The 16,087-nt window shown below is 41.8% G+C and overlaps 2 protein-coding genes across 2 annotated transcripts; both read right to left on the bottom strand.

The window, feature by feature from the left end:
• Positions 1-201: 201 nt before the first annotated feature.
• LOC113016055 (tubulin alpha-1A chain-like) lies at positions 202-3,383 on the bottom strand. The gene is made up of 4 exons (XM_026158539.2): positions 3,267-3,383; positions 1,979-2,201; positions 1,732-1,880; positions 202-1,649 (listed from the first exon to the last, which is right to left on the bottom strand). The coding sequence occupies exons 1-4, from the start codon at positions 3,267-3,269 to the stop codon at positions 669-671; spliced, it is 1,356 nt and encodes a 451-aa protein (XP_026014324.1). The 5' UTR covers positions 3,270-3,383; the 3' UTR covers positions 202-668.
• A 1,517-nt stretch (positions 3,384-4,900) lies between these two features.
• LOC113016293 (tubulin alpha-1A chain-like) lies at positions 4,901-6,773 on the bottom strand. The gene is made up of 4 exons (XM_026159027.2): positions 6,657-6,773; positions 6,319-6,541; positions 6,068-6,216; positions 4,901-5,992 (listed from the first exon to the last, which is right to left on the bottom strand). The coding sequence occupies exons 1-4, from the start codon at positions 6,657-6,659 to the stop codon at positions 5,021-5,023; spliced, it is 1,347 nt and encodes a 448-aa protein (XP_026014812.1). The 5' UTR covers positions 6,660-6,773; the 3' UTR covers positions 4,901-5,020.
• Between the last annotated feature and the right edge of the window lie 9,314 nt (positions 6,774-16,087).

Here is a 16,087-nt window from a genome sequence, read left to right as displayed (position 1 = left end):
ATATTTTTATACTATTTTTAATTGCAGTCATTTAAGGGTTTTTAAACTTATTTCTGAGATATGTCATATAAAATGTAAAAAGCTCGCAAACATGCATTCTTTCGTTCAGCTTCCCTTTCAAATAATGACAAAGAAAACCTCCTTAAGACAACATAATGACATATTTGTTCCAAAACATATGAATAAATAAACTGCAACAAGTGATTACCTCACATTTATTCTTTATGGATGAAGAGCAAACACTACAGGGAAAGCAGGTCTAATCCTGGGTCGTTGTTTTTTTGGTGCGTAAGATTTAGATATTCAGGCTATTCAGGAAGGGCAAATAAAGCTTGAGTTGTGCAGCATGATTAGACAAAGACTTGTCAGTTTAATGTCTCAAGAAAAAGACACACGGTAAACATGATATCTTGTCACTGCAAACAGAGGATTGTAGAGTGGAAACTAGGGTCTAAGAATATTATACAACAATGCAAATGTCGAGGTGCTTGCCAACTTTGAAAGGCTTATAGGTAGTAGTTTTAATTTCACAGAACTGAAGGAGCAACAAAAGGCTTTACTGTGCTACAAACAAAGCTTTTGTCAGATTATTGTCTAAAACCTACAGGAATGTGCAGCTCAGTTTGTTTGAAAGAAACTTAGACTTGATCTCATTGATTAATTTAGCTTTAAAACTCCTCCCCCTCTTCCTCTCCTTCATCGCCGATGCTGTCAGTTCCCACCTCCTCATAATCCTTCTCCAGGGCAGCCATGTCCTCTCTGGCCTCTGAGAACTCTCCCTCCTCCATTCCCTCTCCCACATACCAGTGGACGAAGGCCCTCTTGGCATACATCAGATCGAACTTGTGGTCGAGTCGAGCCCAGGCCTCTGCGATGGCAGTGGTGTTGCTCAGCATGCACACGGCTCTCTGCACTTTGGCCAGGTCTCCTCCAGGAACCACGGTGGGGGGCTGGTAGTTGATGCCCACCTTGAAACCTGTAGGACACCAGTCCACAAACTGAATGGTGCGTTTCGTCTTGATGGTGGCAATGGCGGCATTCACATCTTTGGGTACCACATCACCACGGTACAGAAGGCAGCAGGCCATGTACTTCCCATGGCGAGGGTCACACTTCACCATCTGATTGGCCGGCTCGAAGCAGGCATTGGTGATCTCAGCTACAGAGAGCTGCTCGTGATAGGCCTTCTCTGCTGAGATAACAGGGGCATAGGTGGCTAGAGGGAAGTGGATGCGAGGGTAGGGCACCAGGTTGGTCTGGAACTCTGTCAGGTCCACGTTCAAGGCTCCATCGAAGCGAAGGGAGGCGGTGATGGAGGAGACGATCTGACCAATCAGCCTGTTGAGGTTGGTGTAGGTGGGACGCTCGATGTCCAGGTTCCTGCGGCAGATGTCATAGATGGCCTCATTGTCCACCATGAAGGCACAGTCAGAGTGCTCCAGGGTGGTGTGGGTGGTCAGGATGGAGTTGTAGGGCTCCACCACAGCTGTGGACACTTGAGGAGCTGGATAGATGGCGAATTCTAGCTTTGACTTCTTGCCGTAGTCAACGGAGAGACGCTCCATGAGCAGAGAGGTGAAACCCGAGCCAGTTCCTCCTCCAAAGGAGTGGAAGATGAGGAAACCCTGCAGCCCTGTGCACTGGTCAGCCTGGTGGTAGAAAATAAATCTTTTTATTGTTACTAGTTACACTGGAAATTTTAACTCATGACATTACAAGTGATAAACTCACCAGTTTACGAATTCTGTCAAGAACCAGGTCAATGATCTCTTTCCCGATGGTGTAGTGACCTCGGGCGTAGTTGTTGGCTGCATCTTCCTTTCCAGTGATGAGCTGCTCGGGGTGGAAGAGCTGGCGGTAGGTTCCTGTACGGACTTCATCTGTATTTGGAAGACATTGAGAGTATACTCAAAGATTAGGAATGGTGGTTTGGTTTGACACTTAATTTATCACTCTCTAGTTATTCCTGCATTCTTACCAATGACAGTTGGTTCCAGGTCCACAAAGACAGCCCTGGGAACATGTTTTCCAGCTCCCGTTTCACTGAAGAAGGTGTTGAAGGAGTCATCTCCTCCTCCAATGGTCTTGTCACTGGGCATCTGACCATCCGGCTGGATGCCGTGCTCCAGGCAGTACAGCTCCCAGCATGCATTGCCTATCTGGGCACCGGCTTGGCCAACATGGACAGAGATACACTCACGCTGCAAGAACAAGTGGTTCAAATGTCAAACAAAGATCTGAAGTAAAAGCTACATTTTAATGTCTTTGTCACAGATTTTCTGTCCAGCTTTAATACACTAATCAGAGGAGATTATTCAACAGAAAACAACCCCAATGGCAGACAGAAATTCTGTTGTATTTTGTAGCATCAAAAGGGGACTTTTTATTGGTAACTTAAAGAACACAAAGGTCTGTACTACAATGGCAGGAAAAACATCTCAAATGAACTGACAAAGGCATATGCACAGACTATATATCAGAGTTATTATAGATGTACAAATTTATCACTACTTACTGTTATTTATTTATGTTTTCATCTTTTTTTGTTTTCAATTCACTTTATTTGCAGTTAGTCTTTAGAATGGCCTGCTCATTTCAGTTTAGTCTTTATTGTTTTTAAATTTTTTGTTTCAGTGTTTTAGTTTTTTCACAAATTAACTGGGGCATTTATTGTAGTGGGGGTTTAAGAAGTTTAGAAAGCGTATTAAAATAAACCACTCTCATACCATCATGAATACTGTCATGTAGACATGCCAGTTTCAGTGCTTGATATGTTGACACATTTGACCAAATTTGAAACTAAAGAAGAAAACTAAAGACATTTCCTATACATTTGGATTTAATTTTAATTACTTGGTTAATAAAAAAATATCATTTGAATCAGTTTTGGTTTCAGAATAGTTTTTTTTTTTAAACTTATTTTTATTGGCTAAAAGGAAGAGGTGAATTTAATCAGACATTTAAGAAAGATCAGAAAAGAACAAAGAAAGGAATGGGAAACAAAGAAAACCACACCAGAATATAACCTTCAAAATAAAACAGGAAGTAAACTGAAAGGGGGTCCAAACTTAGTAAGATGCAGAAAAATACAGGAGGCATTTGGAAAGAATAAATACTCCAAGAAAGAGATAAACTAATAAATAAATAAATAAAAAATCACACTCCATTTTATACACCCAATGTCCCTGTGAGAGGTTTTTTTCTCTCAGAAATCATCCGAAGCTGTTCAACAGAGGAACTTAAAAAGAAAATGAAAGGCTTCTCACCATATTTTTGGAGCTTTGAGGAGTCCCTTGTTCACTTGAGAGGAGTGGCTGGGGATATTGTGTGTGAAATGCGAGTGCAGTAAGCTGCTTTATAGCCAAGCATCACCAAGCAACAGCCTGCAATGTTGTGGTAACTGGAGGAGCTGAAGAAGCAAACACCAGCTCCTTCAATAACAAATGAGGGTGCAGAACACAAAAAAGAAAACCCACTGTACAAACAGAAGGTACTAAAGCTGTTGTTATACACACAAGTAACCAACAGTGAAATATTTGGCCCATAACTGTGTCACCTCACCTAATTTTTCATGTTAGATTTAAGGTAAATCTGCTGTTCTGTCTGTGCAGTCAGTACCTTGTGGTTCAGATCTGAATGAAAAATTTAAATATGATGGAAACATTTATCTGTGGATGGCTCTAACTCATAACTCTTTAATTTAAAAAAAAAGTTTCTGTGTCAAGCATTACTTCTTTAATGAAATACTGCTCAAATTAGAAGTTTGGTCATGTTGAAGTGACACATTGGCAGCCTGGGTTTTCTAATCTTGCAAATGAATGATAACGGATACCTCCCCAGAGTGAATGAATAGGCTTTTGTTACAGCTCACCGTTGCATCACCACTTTAGTCAAGATTCATTTGCAATGCAAAGGCAGCATATTCCCCAAGGAAAACATTGCAACACGCTTTCCTCAAAGCCAGCTGACATTTGAGATCACCGTTTCTTTTCCAGTAGGTCTCAGTTCAGAGCTTTCAGCTATGTACACAGGAGAAAGAAAAGGGGAGTATGGTGGTACTATTGAGAAAACCGGATAAATGCAATACCTGAGGCTGGAGATTAACAAAGGATTATGTTTTCCTAAGGAATTTTCCTCAAAAGATTAATTTCTTAAAAACCACCAGGTCACCAGTAACCTGTTTGTGGTAGAGGTAGTTTCTTTTACCCAGATAGAAATCATTTGCCAGTAGGCCAGAATATGTAAGATCTAAAAAGTAATATCTTTTAGTTTCTGAAACTAGAATGTCTTCCTCCCATCACCCACAGCTTGTTCTGAAGGAACAATCTAAAGTATCATCAGGCGATTGTGATTTGGTGCTATATAAATAAGATTGAATTAAATAAAACTATACAGTGTAACCCTACACCTAAGAGGGTTGTTGGTGAACTGGAGGAAGTTAACAGGTTAGGTTTAACAAGAACTTCCCCAGTTTCTAAATGGACATATTATATTGACTAAAGTGCTTTAGGAAGTTTATAACCCAAAATGAATTTCAGAACCAATCCTCTAAAGTACAGATTTACTGTCTACTGATGCCTTTTCAGAAACCTGTTTTCCTTAGAAGATGTTTTTGTGTAAACCTTGTGTGCTATTACCCGTGTAATCTATTGTTGGGAACTGTTAAATCTTTCACCCGTGCATCTGCTGGTAACCCTAGAGCTGTAACCACAAACTACCACCTAAGGTTTCCAAGAACATGCTCACACTTGGTTTCCCTAGTTACTGTTCTCTCAGGCCTTGTTTGCTTTCAGGTGTCAGCTGACAACAACAGACAAGTCATTATAGTTCAACAGCAAACATGCACATTGCTGGAGGAGACACATATAGTGGGAGAAACTGAAATGCACAGACAGACAAATGCTTTGCACTCTTGGTTTATTTTTGCACACACATGCACACACATATATATAAAAAACCAATATGGCATTGCTCACTGCTGAAATACAATAATGATATCATTATGCAAAACTAAAACGTATTACTCCTCCCCCTCTCCCTCATCGCCGATGCTGTCGGTTCCCACCTCCTCATAATCCTTCTCCAGGGCAGCCATGTCCTCTCTGGCCTCTGAGAACTCTCCTTCCTCCATTCCCTCTCCCACATACCAGTGGACGAAGGCCCTCTTGGCGTACATCAGATCGAACTTGTGGTCGAGTCGAGCCCAGGCCTCTGCGATGGCAGTGGTGTTGCTCAGCATGCACACTGCTCTCTGCACCTTGGCCAGGTCTCCTCCAGGAACCACGGTGGGGGGCTGGTAGTTGATGCCCACCTTGAAACCTGTAGGACACCAGTCCACAAACTGAATGGTGCGTTTCGTCTTGATGGTGGCAATGGCGGCGTTCACTTCTTTAGGAACCACGTCACCACGGTACAGAAGGCAGCAGGCCATGTACTTTCCATGGCGAGGGTCACACTTCACCATCTGATTGGCTGGCTCGAAGCAGGCATTGGTGATCTCAGCTACAGAGAGCTGCTCGTGATAGGCCTTCTCTGCTGAGATAACAGGGGCATAGGTGGCCAGAGGGAAGTGGATGCGAGGGTAGGGCACCAGGTTGGTCTGGAACTCTGTCAGGTCCACATTCAAGGCTCCATCAAAGCGAAGGGAGGCGGTGATGGAGGAGACGATCTGACCAATCAGCCTGTTGAGGTTGGTGTAGGTGGGACGCTCGATGTCCAGGTTCCTGCGGCAGATGTCATAGATGGCCTCATTGTCCACCATGAAGGCACAGTCAGAGTGCTCCAGGGTGGTGTGGGTGGTCAGGATGGAGTTGTAGGGCTCCACCACAGCTGTGGACACTTGAGGAGCTGGATAGATGGCGAATTCTAGCTTTGACTTCTTGCCGTAGTCAACGGAGAGACGCTCCATGAGCAGAGAGGTGAAACCCGAGCCAGTTCCTCCTCCAAAGGAGTGGAAGATGAGGAAACCCTGCAGCCCTGTGCACTGGTCAGCCTGCAGGGGAACAAAACAGCACTATTTTCTCCATACATAACTACACTCTAAACTAATACATGTAGATAAACTCACCAGTTTACGAATTCTGTCAAGAACCAGGTCAATGATCTCTTTGCCGATGGTGTAGTGACCTCGGGCGTAGTTGTTGGCTGCATCTTCTTTTCCAGTGATAAGCTGCTCGGGGTGGAAGAGCTGCCGGTAGGTTCCTGTACGGACTTCATCTATATTCACGAAAAATAACTGTATATGAGTATATGAGAAAACTTTTCAAATCCTTTACGTATAAATATATTTAAATTTATATTAAAAAATTGAAATTTTACCAATGACAGTTGGTTCCAGGTCCACAAAGACAGCCCTGGGAACATGTTTTCCAGCCCCGGTTTCACTGAAGAAGGTGTTGAAGGAGTCGTCTCCTCCCCCGATTGTCTTGTCACTGGGCGTCTGACCATCCGGCTGGATGCCGTGCTCCAGGCAGTACAGCTCCCAGCATGCGTTTCCCATCTGGACGCCTGCCTGGCCAACATGAACAGAGAGGCACTCCCGCTGCAAGACCAGGCCACATCAACATTAGAAAAGGCTTTGTGGAATCTAATAGGCAACACTATCACACCTTTAAAAGTGGACATTACAGAGTCTGTAAGACACTGCAGAAACTTACCATGGTTCTAAATTCCTGCTGCTGACTGCGAGGATCTGCAGGCGAAATCTGCTCTCTCTCAAGATCTCTCTGGTACTTATAGTATCTCCAAACTCTATAGTAACGGGTCTTGTTGTTCACAAATGGGGGTTAACTGAGTTTACCAGAGGGCAAAATCATTGTCCCGACACGCTCGGTCACACATCCATGACCATTTTTCCTGTGGAAAGATAATGTATAACCCTGAGCCCATACATCAGGCACACAAAACTCATTTAACTCACAAGCACCTAAGGAAAAAGCACAGAGTGGTTAATAAACTCAAAGCTCTGAGGGGGGCTCAAAGCTCCATGTGAGAGAGTCAAAGGAATTCTACATTCCCCAAATATTTGTAAACAGAATATTTTTAACAGCCCCCCTCACAGCCTGTTTGTACGTTGCCCAGATGTAAGTTACATTTGTGGGCACTTCAGCAAGTTGAGCTTATAGGATCAATGTTATTTACTGAAACTGATAAGAAGAGAAACTATAAAGTCTGTTCTTTAATGTAAGCAACGTAAGTAATTTTAACAAGAAATTTAACAACTCATGGGCTTCAGTGATAATGTATAAAATAGCTTTTTATAAGCTTTATCCAGTTACATATGTGAAATGTAGCCTAATTAGTTTTAGGATTTGACTTTGGCTATTTCATTTAAGCCCTTTTTTCTGACTACATTTAAATGTTTGCATATTTGCATTTTGTTATGAAGTACCATAAGACCACAAAGAGCCAGGGACTAAATTAGAAAACCACAGAAAAGGGAACATAAACAGTCAGGGAGACAAGCCTACAGTGTATACCCACTGGCCACTTTATTAGGTACTACTAGAACCAGGTGGGAGCCCATTTTGCCTTTAGAACTACCTTAATTTTCATTGCATAGATTCAACAAGGTGCTGGAAACATTCCTCAGAGATTATCCATATTAACATGACAGTGTCCCACACAGTTCAGGTTACACACATGCATCACAGCATGTAACCCCAGTGGCCTAATGGATAAGGCACTGGCCTCCTAAGCCAGGATTGTGGGTTTGAGTCTCATATGTGGGGATTTCCAGCTGTTGAAGTGGGCCCTCAACCCAGAGCGCAATGAATCGCAGCCATCCTCATTTGGCCCGTGGTCTTTACACTGGTTAACTGTGTTGCTACAATTCCATAATGGGAATCTCCCCTGTTACCATAACCCAAATGTGCTCTATTGGAATGAGATCTGGTGACTGTGCAGGTCTAACCAGGAGTTTTTTTTAAGGCTTTCCACATGCACATGTAAAATGCAGATTGGAGTCAACAGATTATATGAATTATATATTTCTTTGTCGCTGGAGGGCACCCAAATGTCAACTAGTCACTGAAACTTGCAAAGTACAGGGAAGGACCGTCACTGTCAAACAGATAGGGGTGGCAAAAGTGCAGACATTCTTTGCTTAAGTAGAAGTATAGACATCTGTTTTTAAAACGACTCTGGTAAACACTGAGGTACTGACTCAACATCTGTATTCAAGTTGAAAGTAATTAGTGGTCCAAAGTAAGCCCTTTAGGAGATTTCCACCAGCGTTTTTTTTTTTTTTTTTGCCAAGCTAACTGACCTAACTGAAAATGGTATTAATACAAGGGAACAAACTTTCTAATGATTTTGCTCATCTTGACTACATGTGATGTAGAACAAAGTGAATTTTTAAGAATAGCTCTATGCTGTTGTTGAGATAAACCTAAGATGGAAAAAGAATCACTTAGAAATAATTTGCAATAATTTAAACTGTGAGTAGATTATGTTTACAGGCTGTGATCAGCTGACCTGTGATGCTGCTGCCTGAGGAATTCAACAAGATCTAAGCATGGAGACAAAGTCAGAGAGGCAAGGACTGGACATATGCAGAGGACGGATAGTCGATATAATGGACAAAGGTGATGAAGATGGAGTTGCAAGAGAGAGAAGAAAAGAGGAAGTAAAGTAAAAAGTAAAGTAAAAACTTCACTTCAATAGCACCTTTAAAGATATTGGTCCCAAAGTGCTGATCAGAAGCAAGAAAAAACATTACACATCAGTACACTGAAAAAGTTACTTAAAAGCAGTTGTAAAAAGAAGTTTTTAGTTGCTTTTTAAAAAGCTCAACAGAGTCTGCAGACTTCAAACTAAAGGTGAGAGAGTTCCAGAGTCCTGGTGGTACTATTGAGAAGGCTCAGTCACCTTTAGTTTTCAGGACCTTAGGGACCCCCTAGAGTTCTTTTTCTTTAATATATGCCAGTGCTTGACCATTTAGAAACCTATAAGTGAGAACCAAGAGCTTGAAATGTTTTCTGGAAGCCACTGGAGCTGGACGAGTAGTGCTGTGACATTAGAAAATCTCTTTGATTTGGCCAGAATTCTGGAAGCAGTGTTCTGTACAGTCTGCAGATGGTCCAATGATGCTTTAGGAAGGTGAATAATGAGCTACAGTAATCCAATCTCGAAGAAACAGTAATGACCATCTAAAGTAAAACCAGAGTCAAAATTTGATGGAAGGTTTAGCATGACATGCTAATCCAGCTTTTTGCACTGTCTAAGCACTTGTGTAAGACACGCAGTTGTGATACCTCATGAGGCTTAAAAAAGAAACATATAACTGAATCATTCCAGTAGCAGTGATATGAGATATCTTTAAAAGTGCTTAAAATGTTCAGTAGAGGGAGCACATAAATCGGAAGTAATATGCATAATAATAATAAGCAGCCACATCAGAAAGATATGATGTAAAGGATTGTAAGGCAGTGGTCTTGGGAATATTTGTGATTGGGGTGGTCTGCTCATCTCCACTCCAGAGTCTGGACTCTGGAGTGTGTGTATGGTTCATGTCTGTGTGTGTCTGTGTTGGGCGAGAGCTGAGTGTTTGTGTATGTGTACGTAAGGATGGGAATAAATGTTTGTGTCTGTGTCAGGTTGGGTCTTAGATTCCACTCCTCTCTCCCCCTAGGTATGGGGGTTTATCTACCCCCACCATACTCCCTGCCAGTGGCTGGTGCCCCACCTGCTGGTACATTGGTGGTTCTCTGCGTCCAGGGCTGAGTGCTCGGGTGTGCACTGGCTCACTCCTGGTGACTGCTTGGCAGGGCCTGTGCAATATCTCAGTCTGCCCCCCGGCTCTGTCTGTCTTTTCTTTCCAGTCCCCCGGTCCTCTCAGTTCTGATTGTAAATACTTAAAATAAAATACAAATAAATAAATAAACAATCCTGATAAAAAACTTCTAAATATGACAATCAAGTGGTCCAGTATAGCAAAAGAGCACTTAGGAAAATAAATATTAGACAATAATTCTGTTTGCTACAGCGCTGTAAAGGACAGGCAAAGAAACCCCAAACATAAATAAATAAATAAATAAATAAATATTTGTGATTGGCTGTCCAATGGGGAGAGGCCAAGGTTTAGCCTCAGCACTCCCTGATTTGTTCTCTTCATAGTCCTTCCTCATGGCATAGACAAAGATTTAATTTCAGTGTGAGCTCATCTGAGATTGTCAGAAAGAATCAACAGGAAGAACATTACATTTTAATGACCTTTTACAGATTAACTGAACATGAACGTTTGCCAGTGCTCAGACACCTGGTTAAACTTAGGTCTAACCCTGAACTAAGTTTTTTGGCACAAAAAAAAGCAGGTCAGAGTAGATCCAATCAATTCTGAGTATTTTCAGTATTACTTATCATCCTGGTGCACTTTATCATAAGTCAGAGTCCATCACTGTAATCATGTTTTATAGTGGAAACCAGTGCTATTTTGATGTTAGCACGTTTCCCCGTGTCAGACTTTACACAGTGCTCTGTCGGTGTCTGAATAATGAACTGTTTCTTTGCCTGTGTTGTCTTTGGGGAGTTGGACAAACCCAAGTACTGCATCGAGCTGTTGTCTCACACAGTCTGCCTGGTGAGAGTTTGGAGGGGCACGGTGGTTGGCTACACCAATAGCCTGCAGGGCTTCAAGCTGAAGGTGAGCTCCACCCCTATGTGTGAAGAGTAAACTTTGCAGAGGACATTGCGGCAAACAAATCTCAAAAATCTTTTATATAATCAGATTTTATAACTGGGAACATCAGACACAACAGAATGCTTGTACAGTGTTTGTATTAGATGTTCTGAGTAGAAACTTTAGATGACCATTTTTGCCATTCCTGCCTGCCATCAAAGTCTACTTTAATATCCTGGAGTCCAGCCTTGCCAAGATGCTCAAGATGAGCACCATGGTTCAGGGTCTGGGTCTTCAAAATGACCCTGAATGTCCAGACCATCAGGATCACTTACACTAAGTAACGGTCATTCTGTTGATGAAGAATCAAACTGTAGTGATAAAATATTGTGGATTGACTTCTGATCTGTGAAAGTTTTAATTGCTCTTTAGTTTTTAATTTTGGTTTTAATTATATATCCAAAAGCAGCATAAGGAGTAATGTTTTCTTTTCTTTTTATTGAACAGACACTGCTGAGCTAAAGCAGCAAAGATGCAGTTCTTATGCTTCAGCAGAGCTGTCAGACCCTTCAGGTGTCCAAAAGACACAAAAAACAGACCTTCCCTGACCGTTGTTCTTTCACTCTGTTTTTAAACATGTTTCCAGTGTGTCTTGTTTCGCGACATGTCTACCTGAACCTGCTAAAAGTAGTAATAATTAACCGTGCCCAGATGTAACTATTAGCTTTCAAGGACATCCAAACAAGCGTTTATGGAACCCCTCTGTGTCAACATCCGAGTGTTACAACAGAAGGGAGAACACCATCAGGTGTATACAAATATTTATGCATAATAATAAATTTAACTTATATCAAAAACACCAAAAGGCTATGAATAGAGTAAAATTATTTAGCTTGGCAGTATTATTAACAATTTCACTAATGAGGACTCAGATCTCAGTGCGTTGATTCTCTTTCCTAGGTTCATCTGATCAGCAGATGAATAGAAAGCGTGTGTGTGTGTTCCTGTGTTTGTATTTATGTTGGGGGGGGGGGGGGGGGCATCTCGTTTGCATTATAATTGTAAAATTCTACCTAATACAGCTAATTATAAACATGATTCGGCTTGCAGATATTTTTTACTCCTGAATAAAATATCTACATCTGCCCAAAAATTTTCAGATAAAATTTTGGGCAGTCTTTAATTATCAGGTAGCAAAACCTGAAATAATGAACCCACAGAATGAGGAACTTTTTTCTGCAAATCTTCAAAACCTATTTTTGGGTAATCAAATACAGTGGGGCAAAAAGGTATTTAGTCAGCCACCGATTGTGCAAGTTCCCCCACCTAAAATGATGACAGAGGTCAGTAATTTGCACCAGAGGTACACTTCAACTGTGAGAGACAGAATGTGAAAAAAAAAAAAAATCCATGAATCCACATGGTAGGATTTGTAAAGAATTTATTCGTAAATCAGGGTGGAAAATAAGTATTTGGTCAATAACAAAAATACAACTCAATACTTTGTAACATAACCTTTGTTGGCAATAACAGAGGTCAAACGTTTACTATAGGTCTTTACCAGGTTTGCACACACAGTAGCTGGTATTTTGGCCCATTCCTCCATGCAGATCTTCTCGAGAGCAGTGATGTTTTGGGGCTGTCGCCGAGCAACACGGACTTTCAACTCCCGCCACAGATTTTCTATGGGGTTGAGGTCTGGAGACTGGCTAGGCCACTCCAGGACTTTCAAATGCTTCTTACGGAGCCACTCCTTTGTTGCCCGGGCGGTGTGTTTTGGATCATTGTCATGTTGGAAGACCCAGCCTCGTTTCATCTTCAAAGTTCTCACTGATGGAAGGAGGTTTTGGCTCAAAATCTCACGATACATGGCCCCATTCATTCTGTCCTTAACACGGATCAGTCGTCCTGTCCCCTTGGCAGAAAAACAGCCCCATAGCATGATGTTTCCACCCCCATGCTTCACAGTAGGTATGGTGTTCTTGGGATGCAACTCAGTATTCTTCTTCCTCCAAACACGACGAGTTGAGTTTATACCAAAAAGTTCTACTTTGGTTTCATCCATAGCTGGACTGGCCATCGGGCATACCGGGCATATGCCCAGTGGGCCGCTGGCGATTTTTTGTTTTTATGGGCCGATGGATTTTTTTTTTTTTTTTTTTGGAAGGGTATAATGAAAGGTGTTGGATTGGCCAATTGGTCATGATCGACTCTGGGCTGGACCAATTACAGCCGAGGAGGCCGAATGCACCCGCCCCCTTGTTTAGCAATCACGTGATTTTCGCGCATTGCATGCCGGGAACTCGTGGCAAAACAATCCAAGTACTGCATCAAATGCAAGCATTTGCAGCACCGCAAAACGTTCATTCTCCGGTTCCAACACCTTCTTGTTTTTTCTTTGCCGCACAAAAAAGGAATGTACAGAACAAAAGGAGAACAATGCCGGTCCGTACAAAGACAGACTCGACGAAAAGACAAAGAAAAGATACGAGGAAAAAAACTCAATGGTGTGAAAGGGTCAGACCCTTACGAGCACACAGAGTGGACAAAAGACGTTAGCGTGCTGCCCAACTTTCACCACGCTCAGATTTATAATTATACGGTTCTTGGAGTGAGTGCATACACTCATGAAGTTTAGTAACTTCAGGTCACTGCAACAAGCCCAGGTACAGTTTACCGACGGATGGGTACAGGACCTTGAAACGCACCGTGTAGAACGAAAGACCATCGTACGAACAAAGGTAAGTTTACCAGTCTCACAAATCATCGTCATAAATACACATTCGTTAACAGTTTACTAATATAACCTTTGAGCTCAATGGTAATTAATTAGTAGTGGAAATAATTTCTGGTTCATCACAGAAATGTAGCAGTGACAATAATACTGTATGCTGTAATCACACTGGACAATTGGTGATACAAAACAACTGTTTTATCCTGTGAATAAAAGTATATGTTTTTGTCAATGTACCATAATAACAGAAGCGAAACGCAATATTGTGTCAGGACAATTCACTATTTATGCACAATAAATAAAGGAGCATAAAGGAGCGCGACAATTTCTGTTCAGCGCCAGACTTGTTTGTAACCTATATCACCAATTATGTTAAGAAAAATGACGTATTAACTACTAAAAAACTATGACCTTTGTGGGAATGCTTGGAGCAGACTAACATGTGAGCTGGAGTGTTCTGAGACGTTATATTTGGTATATCCAGACCATCCGTCGGCTCTTACTTCGGAAACATGGCTTAAAAAATTTCTCTTCAACGACGTAATCCGATAAAAAACGATCGGCTTTCCGTGGCTGTCATGCGACCGGCTGTTGCAGTTAATAATACAACAGCTTCTTGCCATTTTTTGTGTTTCTTTTTATCGCTGTGTAACTGAGTTCAATTGAAAGCCTGCGTGCACTAGTACCTCTTGCCACAAGTTCCCAGAATCCTTTGCGGTTTTACCCCTGAATGACGTCACATTTTCAATCTTTATCCTGGTGGGCCGGTCTCTAGTTAAAATCCCGGGCCGATTTTTTGTCCCAGTTGGTTTCATCTGACCACATGACATTCTCCCAATCCTCTGCTGTATCATCCATGTGCTCTCTGGCAAACTTCAGACGGGCCTGGACATGCACTGGCTTCAGCAGCGGAACACGTCTGGCACTGCGGGATTTGATTCCCTGCCGTTGTAGTGTGTTACTGATGGTGACCTTTGTTACTTTGGTCCCAGCTCTCTGCAGGTCATTCACCAGGTCCCCCCGTGTGGTTCTGGGATCTTTGCTCACCGTTCTCATGATCATTTTGACCCCACGGGATGAGATCTTGCGTGGAGCCCCAGATCCAGGGAGATTATCAGTGGTCTTGTATGTCTTCCATTTTCTGATGATTGCTCCCACAGTTGATTTTTTCACACCAAGCTGCTTGCCTATTGTAGATTCACTCTTCCCAGTCTGGTGCAGGTCTACAATACTTTTCCTGGTGTCCTTCGAAAGCTCTTTGGTCTTGGCCATGGCGGCGTTTGGAGTCTGACTGTTTGAGGCTGTGGACAGGTGTCTTTTATACAGATGATGAGTTCAAACAGGTGCCATTCATACAGGTAACGAGTGGGGGACAGAAAAGCTTCTTACAGAAGACGTTACAGGTCTGTGAGAGCCAGAGATTTTCCTTGTTTGAGGTGACCAAATACTTATTTTCCACCCTAATTTACGAATAAATTCTTTACAAATCCTACCATGTGAATTCATGGATTTTTTTTTCCACATTCTGTCTCTCACAGTTGAAGTGTACCTCTGGTGCAAATTACTGACCTCTGTCATCATTTTAAGTGGGGGAACTTGCACAATCGGTGGCTGACTAAATACTTTTTTGCCCCACTGTATAATCTGAAGTAGCTTCTTTTTTTTTTAACTCATTGCGTATTTTGGGTACTGTGCTAATGTGCTTTAAATTGGAGATTATGTATCGGAATTTCAGGAGCAGGACCACGCCTCCAAACACACTCCTTTCGGCTGTCATCTATATAGGTTCCCCTAGTCCTTCAAGCTGATCATTCTTCTTTACGTGCCCCACCTCCCCTCCCTCCTTCTTCTCCAGTCTTCAACTTCTTCACTTCTATTTAGTACATGGGGATCTGCCCGGCCCGGGAGCCGCTGCCAGTCCCCTTCGAGGCCTTCCCCAAACCGCTGCTCAATTCATGTCAAAGCATTCACCTTTACCTACTAAAACACTGTCAAACTTAAAATGAGGACGTGGGCCCAGCTAGTGACGTATGAGTTTTTATAACTGATTTTAATATTTGATGTTTAATATGTAATGGGGATGTTTTCTTTTGTTCGGTACCTCTCTCAAACTCAAAAAGCAGAGAAGAGCATCCCGGTATCAAACACTCTTATCCTTAAATGATTCTTAGATGCTTAGATGATTCTCAGTGTTCACTTTTTCTTTATTGTCGATAAATATTTTCAGTTTGCAGTGACTGCAGTAGGAAGTTAGCTTGTGTGGCTAAACCTGTCATATTTACATAAAGAACTTAAGTGCTGTTGTTAATTAATATGTTGTACTCCTTTTGAACTTAATACGAAATAAAGAATATATAATGTATTCTATAATAAAAGAAAAAAAGAATTTACAATCTTAAAATGAATCTGATAAAAAATTTGCTTAAAAGACTGATAGACTCATCAGAACATAAGAAATGTGTGTGAGACTGCAAGCTTTGTATCAATCCGATACAGAGTAAATACAGGGCCTGTATTGCCGACACCATTACTGATACTAATACTTTTAGCTTACATATTTAACTTTTGAAGTTCTTTACCACGGCTAAAGCCATAGAGTTAGATTTAGTCTCTTGTTTGGATTGCAGAGACCTGGACCCTAATAAAGACTCAGATTTGCAAATACTGGGATTACTTGCGTAACCAAGTGATGCAACACAAGCACAAACAGACTCAAGAGTTTCATCATCAACATT

This window comes from Astatotilapia calliptera, chromosome 23 (assembly GCF_964374335.1).
Source record: "Astatotilapia calliptera chromosome 23, fAstCal68.1, whole genome shotgun sequence".
NCBI classification, from domain to species: Eukaryota; Metazoa; Chordata; class Actinopteri; order Cichliformes; family Cichlidae; genus Astatotilapia; species Astatotilapia calliptera.
Note: the sequence above shows the minus strand (reverse complement) of the source record. Positions and strands in the feature narration are given on the sequence as shown.

Bases quoted from the DNA above. Each gene is read 5' to 3' on its own strand.
- LOC113016055 (XM_026158539.2), bottom strand. The intron at 1,881-1,978 runs GTAAGAATGCAG...TTCCAAATACAG, and splicing joins CCTGGAACCAACTGTCATTG to ATGAAGTCCGTACAGGAACC. The intron at 1,650-1,731 runs GTGAGTTTATCA...TTCTACCACCAG, and splicing joins TTGACAGAATTCGTAAACTG to GCTGACCAGTGCACAGGGCT.
- LOC113016293 (XM_026159027.2), bottom strand. The intron at 6,217-6,318 runs GTAAAATTTCAA...TCGTGAATATAG, and splicing joins CCTGGAACCAACTGTCATTG to ATGAAGTCCGTACAGGAACC. The intron at 5,993-6,067 runs GTGAGTTTATCT...GTTCCCCTGCAG, and splicing joins TTGACAGAATTCGTAAACTG to GCTGACCAGTGCACAGGGCT.